At 36.4% G+C, this 9,584-nt stretch overlaps 1 protein-coding gene across 1 annotated transcript in view; it reads left to right on the forward strand.

The window, feature by feature from the left end:
* Positions 1-9,584, forward strand: part of ANAPC1 (anaphase promoting complex subunit 1) — a 190,815-nt gene that overhangs the window by 129,539 nt on the left and 51,692 nt on the right. The window contains exons 34-37 of the mRNA XM_007959412.2: positions 5,893-5,969; positions 6,517-6,607; positions 6,699-6,752; positions 7,439-7,632. Of these exons, the coding sequence (XP_007957603.1) occupies positions 5,893-5,969; positions 6,517-6,607; positions 6,699-6,752; positions 7,439-7,632 (416 nt within the window). The remainder of the gene's footprint in view (positions 1-5,892; positions 5,970-6,516; positions 6,608-6,698; positions 6,753-7,438; positions 7,633-9,584) is intronic.

Here is a 9,584-nt window from a genome sequence, read left to right on the forward strand (position 1 = left end):
AATATTGAATGATGCAGGAACCATCAAAAGAAGATGGAAGGGATATACAGAATCACTGTACCAAAAGAACTGGTAGATCTTCATCCATTTCAGGAGGTGGCGTATGATCAAGAACCAATGATACTGAAGGAAGAAGTCAAAGCTGCACTGAAGGAACTGGCAAAGAACAAGGCTTCAGGAATTGACGGAATACCCTTTGAGATGTTTCAGCAAACGGATGCCCCATTGGAGGCACTTGGTTATGCCAAGAGATTGGAAGACAGCCAACTGGCCAACTGACAGGAAGAGATCCATATTTGTACCCATTCCAAAGGTGATCCAGGAGAATGTGAAAATTATCAAATAATATCATTACTATCACATGCAAATAAAATCTTAGTGAAGATAATTCATAAACAGTTTTAGCAATGTATTTGCAGAGAACTTCCAGAGGTGCAGGCTGGATTCAGAAGAGGACGTGAACGTGGACCCTGTCGTTCAGACAGAACAAGGGGACACTACATGGTTTAAAATGAAGAAGGGAGTGTGTGAGCATTGTATCCTTTCACCATACTTACTCAGTCTATATGCTGAGCAAATAATCCAAGATGCTGGACTACATGAAGAAGAATGTGGCATCAGGATTGGAGGAAGACTCATTAACAACTCGTGATATGCTGATGACACAACTTTGCTTGCTGACAATGAGGATGACTTGAAGCACTTACTGATGAAGATTGAAGAATACAGTGTGCAGTATGGATTACATCTCTATATAAAGAAAACAAAAATCCTCACAACTGAACCTATAAGCAGTATCACAATAAATGGAGGAGAAAAGATTGAAGTTGTCAAAGACTTCACATTGCTTGGTTCTGTAATCAATGCTAACGGAAGCAGCAGTCAGGATATCAGACAATGTATAGCACTGGGCAAGTTGGCAGCAAAGGACCTCTTTCAAGTGCTGAGGAGCAAAGATGTCTCCTTGAGGACTAAGGTGTACCTGACACAAGCTGTGGTATTTTCTCACATGCCTCATATGCATGTGAGAGCTGGACAATGAGTAAGGAAAAACGAAGAAGAGTTGATGCTTTTGAGTTGTGCTGGCGAAGAATGCTGAAAGTACCGTGGACTTCTAAAAGAACTAACAAATCTGTCCTTGGAAACGAGAATGGCCATACTTGGTCTCACCTATTTTGGTCATGTTATCAGAAGGGACCATTCCCTGGAGAAGGATGTCATGCTTGGTAAGGTGGAGTGTTGATGAAAAGAGGGGAAAGTCCTCAACGAGTTGTATTGACACAGTGGCTGCGGCAATGGGCTCAAGTATAGCAAGCATCATGGAGCTGGTGTGCGACTGGGCGGTGTTTCCTTCTGCTGTGCATAGGGCAACTGTGATTCGGAGAAGACTCAATGGCCTAACAACAACAGCAATTAGACTATGAATAATAATTAGACTAAGAGAAGACTTACACCTGCTATATCATTTCTTTTCTGTGTAAGATGTTTCCTTTTTCTTTTTGAGCTTATTAAAGATGTTACTCTATTGTCTGTCTTCCGTTTTTTTCAGATGAGAAGTTGGTGATTATTTCAATTTTTTTTAACCTGTATGTAATGTATCATTTGTTTTATAGATTTTGATTTGAAGATTCTGTTTATAGTTTTTAGCCATTCACTATGATTGTATTTAGTTGTAGTTTTTTTTTTTTTTTTAATTAATTTGTAAATTTTTGACTTTCACTGAATTTATGGGATAGACTGGGACCTCTCCTCAGGCTAGAATCCATGAAGAAGGAAACATACCCAGTTTTATTTCTATCTTCCAAGTGTCAACCCTCCTCTGAAATGTGCTCTCTTGCCTCTAGGTCTGGGTTGATGCACTGCAGTCTGTGCATTTTTATAAACAAAATTTTATTGGAACATAGCAACACAAACGCGTGAGGAAGAGTTGAATTTTAATTGATGCACTCATTTGTCACTAAATTTTAACTCCTAATGCATTCAAATGTCAGTTCTTTTTGAAAATGCCCTTTATAAAATGCATCATAGAGTGAAATACTTTTTCTTCATTCAGCAGATATTTTTAGTCCTCTGCAAGTGTAAGTCACTGTGCTAGATTTGATGCTACAGTAATGTTGCATTTCGTATATAGACTGCCCTCAAGAAACTTTAGTCTGTGCTGTTTACTAAGTTTATAGCTTACTCAGTGAGATTAGACACGTGTACAACTTACTCCAAAATGGAAAGTGATAATTCATGTGAGAGAGTTAGTTCTCTTTCTAACTTTTATGAAAATAGAGTCTTTGGACTTTGACTGTAAAGTCATCTCTGACATTTCTACTCAGAGATAATAATTTTAAATTTGGTTTTTATGACATCAGGAATACTCCAAATAGAACATAAAATAAGTTCATAGTTCTGCTGGTTGATGTTGTAGTCACCCTCCACTTTTCTCCCCTTTTAACCCCTTCTTTCATTGATTCTGTTGCAGAGCCCTGTGTAGGGAACGTTGTATAGGGAAGATTGAAAAGGTTACTTCATAAGCTGCTTTTTTTTTGTTTGTTTGTTTGTTTGAATTTAAGGCTAATATAAGAAGGCTGGCAGTTCAAACCCACCAGCCACTCCTCAGAAGGAAGATTGAGCAATCTACTTCCGTAGTGATACTGTCTCAGCAACCTAAGGAGGGGTTGCTATGAGTCGGGTCCGACTCCACGGCACATAATAACGATAACAACAACAACAACAGCAACCATCTCTGCAACATATTCCTTCATAAAATGTTTCATAACTGTATATAATTCTTTCACATAGTGCTGTGCTGTAAGTGGTTCAAACATTGCCCCCAGTGTGTAGGTGGGAATAACTTGTTATTTTTGCTCATATGCATGTCTGTGCATCAGTTTGACTGGAAACTCCTCAAAGTCAGCTACTGTATCTTTTCCATCTTTTATTCCCAGCAACTTGTGCATTGTGCATAGATTTATGTACATTCCTTTTAAATTGATAGAAGGTAGACTTGTCCACCATCATCCACCTTGTGAGCGTGAGGTATAACTGACACTGAGTTGTTATTAGGGACCATTGAGTCAGTTCTGTCTGACTTATAGTGACTCTGTGTTCAACATATCAAAACATTGCCCAGCCCTGCACTCTCATCAGAATCCTTACCCGTTGTGTTGATCCACCTTGTTGGAAGTCTTCCTCTTTTTGGTTCTGCTTTATCAAGCATGATGTCTACTCCAGGTACTTGTCCTTCCTGATAACCTGTCCAAAGTACAGGAGATGAAGTCTCTCCCTTCTCATTTTTAAGGAGTATTTTGGCTGTATGCCTTCCAAGACAAATGTGTTCATTCTGGCTGTCCATTGTATATTCAGTATTCTTCACCTACACCATAATTCAGAGGCATTATTTCTTTTCTTCTTTAGTATTCCTTATTCATTGTTCAGCTTTCTGCAAGCATGTGTTGTTGTAGTTGTTGTTAATGTGCCATCGAGACATCTCTGACATATGTATAACAGAACGAAACACTGCCTGGTCCTGGGCCAGCCTCATGATCCCTACTACACCTGAACCTATCACTGCAGCTACCATGTCAATTCATCTTGTTGAAGCCTTTCCCCTTTTTCATTGACTTTACCAAACCCTGATATCCTTCTCCAGAGAATGGTCCCTTCTGACAACATGACCAAAGTAGATGAAAAAAAAGTCTGGCCATTCTCGCTTCCAAGGATCATTCCTGCTGCATCTCTTCCAGGGCAGGTTTGTTAGTTCTCTTAGCAGTCCACGGTACTTTAAGTATTGTTTGTTACACCAGAACTCAAAAGCATATGAAGAGATTCAAAATACCATGGCCTGGTCATGAGCACCATTGTCTTCAGAATAACATCTTTGCTTTTAAATAATTAAAGAGGTCTTTTGTAGCAGATTTGTTCAGTGGAATATATTGTTTGATTTGTTGACAGCTTCTTCCTTGAGGGCTGATTTGTGGATTCAAGTAACATAAAATCCTTGACAACTTCAGTCTTTTCTGCATTCATCATGATATAGTTTATAGATCTCATTGTGAAGATTTTTGTTTTCTTTATGTTGAGGTATAATCCATACTAAAGACTATAGTCTTTGATTTTCATCAGTGAGTCCTTCAAAATATAGCTGCTTCAGATCTTGAAATTTTTGTGTTGGACCCTGTATAAGAGAAGTTTGATGATCTCTTCTTGCTCATTTCTTGCCTCCCCCTGCCCTTACTTTTCTCACTTTGACTGTCTCTATGTTTCTGATGATTTTATTTATTTGTTTTTTACTTTAAGAGAACATAAAAAATATGATATGGACCAAATTCAAAAGTGTTTTATTTTTCTCCATGGATATTTACAACTCAAATTCTTTGTGATGCTTTTCAGTAGTTTATGATCACTACAGAGGGCTTGCTATGTGCCAAGTATTAATTTTAAGAGTTTTCAGTAGATTAAGCCACTTAATTTTTAAAGAAACCTGTAAGTAGGAATTTTTATTATCCTCATTTACAACTAAAACAAAGCAGTCAAGAAAGTTGTCTATGTAACAATAAGTGTCTCAGGTTTCAGGGGTACATGTTCTTTTTAATACAAAAAGGAGCTTATAATACCTGTTGTCCTAATAGAAATTTTTCATTCTCATATGATAATGTAGATAAACACATAATGTATTTGAATGTTATCAGGTAATCCAGGTATATAAAAGTTACTCAATTTGGAGTTATATCCATGATATATAACCAATTTCTGAGTAAATAGTATTCAAAATTAAAAATGAAGACTGAGGAGTAAGGAAGAAAGATAAATGTGGTTATCAACCTATATATCACAGTCAACATAGTTGTTTACCTCATTGACTTTATCAAAGAACAAAGGATTATAAGTTTTTTTAAACAAGTTTTTTATTTAGCGATGCTTGGTATATAAAGAGTGTATTGTAAGTGGCTTTGTAATATTTATTTCTTTAGTAGAGAAAGCATTCTGAATATTATATTTTCCTGTTACTCTTCTAAAAAGACTTAAAAGAATAAATCTCTTTCACTGTTAACATTTCTGTGTATTGCATTTATATGCTTAGATTATAACATACCTTTTTTCTTTTTCTTTTTAAAGAGAAAAGTATCAGATCTAAGTTGTTAAAGTCAGATAATCTGTATACATGTTTTGATAAGTTGTTCATTGCTTATACTAAATGGAAAGAGATGTCTTTCTAGCCAGTTATTGCAGATTTAGCTTAACTTAGAAAATTAACCTGGTAACTAATCTCACTTCTGTTAGGTAGGAAGGTTCAGTGCTAGAAATACCCGATGAATAAGAAGTTTTAAGTCTTTAATTAGAATTCTCTCCCATGGTAATTTTTCCCCTTCACAACTGCTTCTGCTCACCCCTGCCCCAACTCTAATGTAGACATTATTTTGCATTTCAGTTGACTAGTGTGAAATATCACTACTCTGTTATTAATACAGAATATTCTTAAGTATTCCAGTTTATATTAATTCATTCTCATGCAGTTATTGCTTATTTATGGACCTTCTTAGATTTGCAATTTAATTGCCTTGAATTAAATTAAATTAAATATGAAATGGTGTGGAAATTCTTATTTTAAGTAAATATGGATGTAATAAAGGACCTCTGGTGGTGTAGTGCCTAAGGCATCTGACTGCTAACTGGAAGGTTGGCAGTTCGAACACACCAGCCACTCTGCGGAAGGAAGACTGGGCAATCTACTTCCATAAAGATTTAATACCTCAGAAACCCAGTGGGGGTTGCTATGAGTTGGAATCAACTTGATGGCAGTGAGAGTTTATGGATGTGATAAGCAGTATGTTATTCTCCAAATTATTAAATATTTGTAACTTGCACATTAATGCCAAATGTTCTTGTTTGCTTTTTTGGCAGATTATCAGAGAAAATAGTATCTCTCTCAGTGAAATTGAATTACCTTGCTCTGAGGATTTGAATTTGGAAACTTTGTCGTAAGTAATACAATATATTATAGTGCAAATGAACGATCCTAGCATCATCAGATAAATAAATTGAAATAGACTATTTAGGAATAATATTGTCCTTGATTTGAATTACTAGAATTCTAACATTTTTCTAACCATTATTTATCAGAAGGTCAGAGTTTTTTGTTTTTTCTTATCTCTCTGAAGTATAGAGTTCTTGTCCTTAAGAAACAATATTGAAGATTCATTAACTTGTTCCTATAACTCTTTTATACTCCAACCTCCTTTTTTCATGTTAACTTGGTAATGCATTTAAAAAAATTATCTTCTTTTGCTACATAAGAAATAGTGCAGGCAGGAGGCAAACTTTATCAATAAGGGCCACGGGGTATTTCTGCTGAACAAAATATGCAGAAGCCTGCTGATTTAATATATGCACAACTGAGCATTCCCAGAAGGTTATAACCTAGGTTAGGGCCAGAAATATTTATTATTTTTACCCCAAAATAATAAATAATGGTGAATTTTAAAGCAAAATAGTGACAGCATTAAATTTTTTATAATCTATTTTCAGGCAAGCACATGTCTACATAATTGCAGGAGCCTGTTTGTCTCTGGGTTTTCGATTTGCTGGCTCAGAAAACTTATCAGCATTTAACTGTTTGGTAAGAAATAGCATACTCTGTTCTTTTTTCTTTTTTAACAAAGTTTTAAGATGCCTGTTTAAACTGTTAATTTTTCCTTTTGTTTTTCCAGCATAAATTTGCAAAAGATTTTATGACTTATTTGTCTGCACCTAATGCTGCTGTAGTAAGTCATTTTATGATTTTCTATGGGAATAGTGCCAAATTTGGAAATATTATGTCTAAAAATAGTCAGATAAATTAGATTATAGCATGTCTGTACTCTCTGGTGGTGTAGTGCCTAAGGCGTTTGACTGCTAACCAGAAGGCTGGTGGTTCAAACCCACCATCCACTCCTCAGAAGGAAGACTGGGCAATCTATTTCCGTAGAGCTGCCACCTCAGAAACCCAAGGAGGGGTTGTTATGAGTTGGATCCGACTTGATAGCAGTGAGTTTGGTTTTATTTTTGGTTATACATTGTTACACAGTGCAGCTGTCAAAATCATGTAGAAGATTTTTTTTATGAGTAAAGATTGCTTATAGTATAATAAAAAAGAATGAAAATATTGTGTATAGTAGTATCTCAATTTCATTTGATGGCTAGATAGATGAAAAAAATCGGAGACAAAGCCAAAATGTTAAAAGTGATTTTTTTTTTGAGTGGCAAATTCCTAGTGACTTTTATTTCCTTGTTGATAATTTATTTTCTGAATTTTCTACATGAACTGTTGTGTCATAATCAGAGAAAATAATTTTTTACTGATTTTTTTTGAATAATAATATTTATAGTCTTCTAATGATAGCCTGTATACTTTTCATAATAAAGAATTGTAGTGCAACATTGTAGTAATGTTATCTTTTTGGATTTCAAGACAGGACCTTATAACCTGGAAACTTGCCTGAGTGTGGTACTGCTGTCTCTTGCCATGGTTATGGCTGGCTCAGGGAATCTAAAAGTTTTGCAGCTTTGTCGCTTCTTGCACATGAAAACAGGTGGTGAAATGAACTATGGTTTCCACTTAGCCCACCACATGGCCCTTGGGCTTTTATTTTTAGGAGGAGGAAGGTAAATGTTTATACATATTTTTTCTCAGTAAAAATATCTCATGAGCAAGCTCTGTAAAGAATGACTTAACTTTGATTTTAAAGATACATGAAAAATTTCAAATAATTTGAACTGGCTGTTACCAGCTTATCTAATAGCATTGTAACAATTTAAAGAAACTTTTTGTACTTTAACTACCAATGTATGTCCTGTCTTCTCTCACATTCTTAGCATCACCTCATTTCTCTGAAGAGTCTATACTTAGGACATCAGTGCATCACCTCCTGTTCCCTACTGTTTGATGATTAATATTTTTATCTTTCTACTGAACTACTTTCTTGAAAAGGTTATGAGCAATACCAGTCACCAAATCCTAAAACATTTTCTTAGTTTTCAGCTTTTTTGCTCTCTTGCCAGCATTCCAGCATATGTCATTGCTGATTACCCCATCCTTTATAAGATTTCCCTGGCTTTTAATGATCTATATTGAAGCAAAACACATTTACAGAAAAAGGTAGAAATCATAGGAGTACAGCTCAATAACCATGCACAATATGAAAATCTCTTTGTTACTATTTAGGTGAAAATACAGAAGAGTTCTTATATCTAAGAACAATTGTCTCTACCATGCTATGCTCCTCCCAGTCACTAATATTTTGCTTCTCCCCATGGGTAGCCACTATTTAGTGTTCTAATACTTTAGATTAGTTTTGCCTATTTTTTGGAGTTTATATACTTTGTATCTTTTTGTACCTTTTGTCTTTTGTTTTTATGTTTGTGAGATTCATCCAAATTGCATGTAACAGTAATTTATGTTTCAGTGCTATATTGTATTCCATTGTATGTCAGTAGTACAGTTTATTGGTGGCTGTTTATTGTTTCCAGTTTTGAGCTATTATAAATAATGTTTTTATGAATATTCTTGTACATGTCTTTGGTTTTGTTGTATGTAAATCTACAAATGGAATTGAGTCATAAGATTATATATATATATTTAACTTTACTCGGTTGACATCTTTTCTTTTGTCAGTCCAGTATTAGTTCCTTCTTCTGTGCTGTGATTTTCCTTCCTCCTCTACTGTCAGACCAGGAGGTCTGGTGGCATACTGCCTGAGGCATTTAACTGCTAACCAGAAGGCTGGTAGTTCAAACCCACCAGCCACTCCTTGGAAAGAAGGTTGGGCAATCTATTTCCATAGTGATACTGCCTTAGGAACCCATGGATGGGTCACTATGAGTCAGATCCAATTCAACGGCACTGAGTTTGGAGTTTTTGTCTACTATCACACCATATGGTTCAAGGAGAATTTCTCCATCCCCAGCTTCTGCAAAAAACAAACAAACAAACAAACAAAAAACATATATGTATTTATTTATACATTAGCCACAGGGATCCAGGTGAGGAGAGGAACTCAGGCATGCCCAAAGCAGCAGTGCAGGAGAGCAGGAAAAAGGGGATTAAAAGCCAGGAACCCTTACAGAGAAGCAGTCAGCTGCAGGGATCCAGGTGAGGAGAGGAACTCAGGCATGCCCAAAGAAGCAGGGCAGGAGAGTGGGAGAAAGGGGATAAAAAAGCCAGGAACTCGGACAGAGGAGCAGTCAGCCGCAGGGATCCAGGTGAGGAGAGGGAAATCAGGCATGCCCAAATCCAGGTGAAGAGAGGAACAGAGGAGCAGTCAGCTGTAGGGATCCAGGTGAGGGTAGTACGAGAGGTTTCCAACAGGGAGGCAAACTTGTCTGTCGGTTTGTCCTACCATGGAGACGTGTTGATGTGAGTTTTGAGGCTGAGCCACTGGTGTTTCTAACCCAGTGGAATGCACATGGTGCACAGGTATCAGTCCAGCTTTCAGACTGACACAGACTAGGAAAAAGGAGGAGGCCATCCACTTCTCAAAGAATTGGCCAGGGAAAACCTTATGAATAGCAAAGAAACACTGTTTGATACATTACCGTGCAACTTTATGAATAGTCCG

The sequence above is a fragment of the Orycteropus afer genome, unplaced genomic scaffold (assembly GCF_000298275.1).
Source record: "Orycteropus afer afer isolate SDZICR_OR568_19922 unplaced genomic scaffold, OryAfe1.0 scaffold00017, whole genome shotgun sequence".
In the NCBI taxonomy this organism is placed as follows: domain Eukaryota; kingdom Metazoa; phylum Chordata; class Mammalia; order Tubulidentata; family Orycteropodidae; genus Orycteropus; species Orycteropus afer.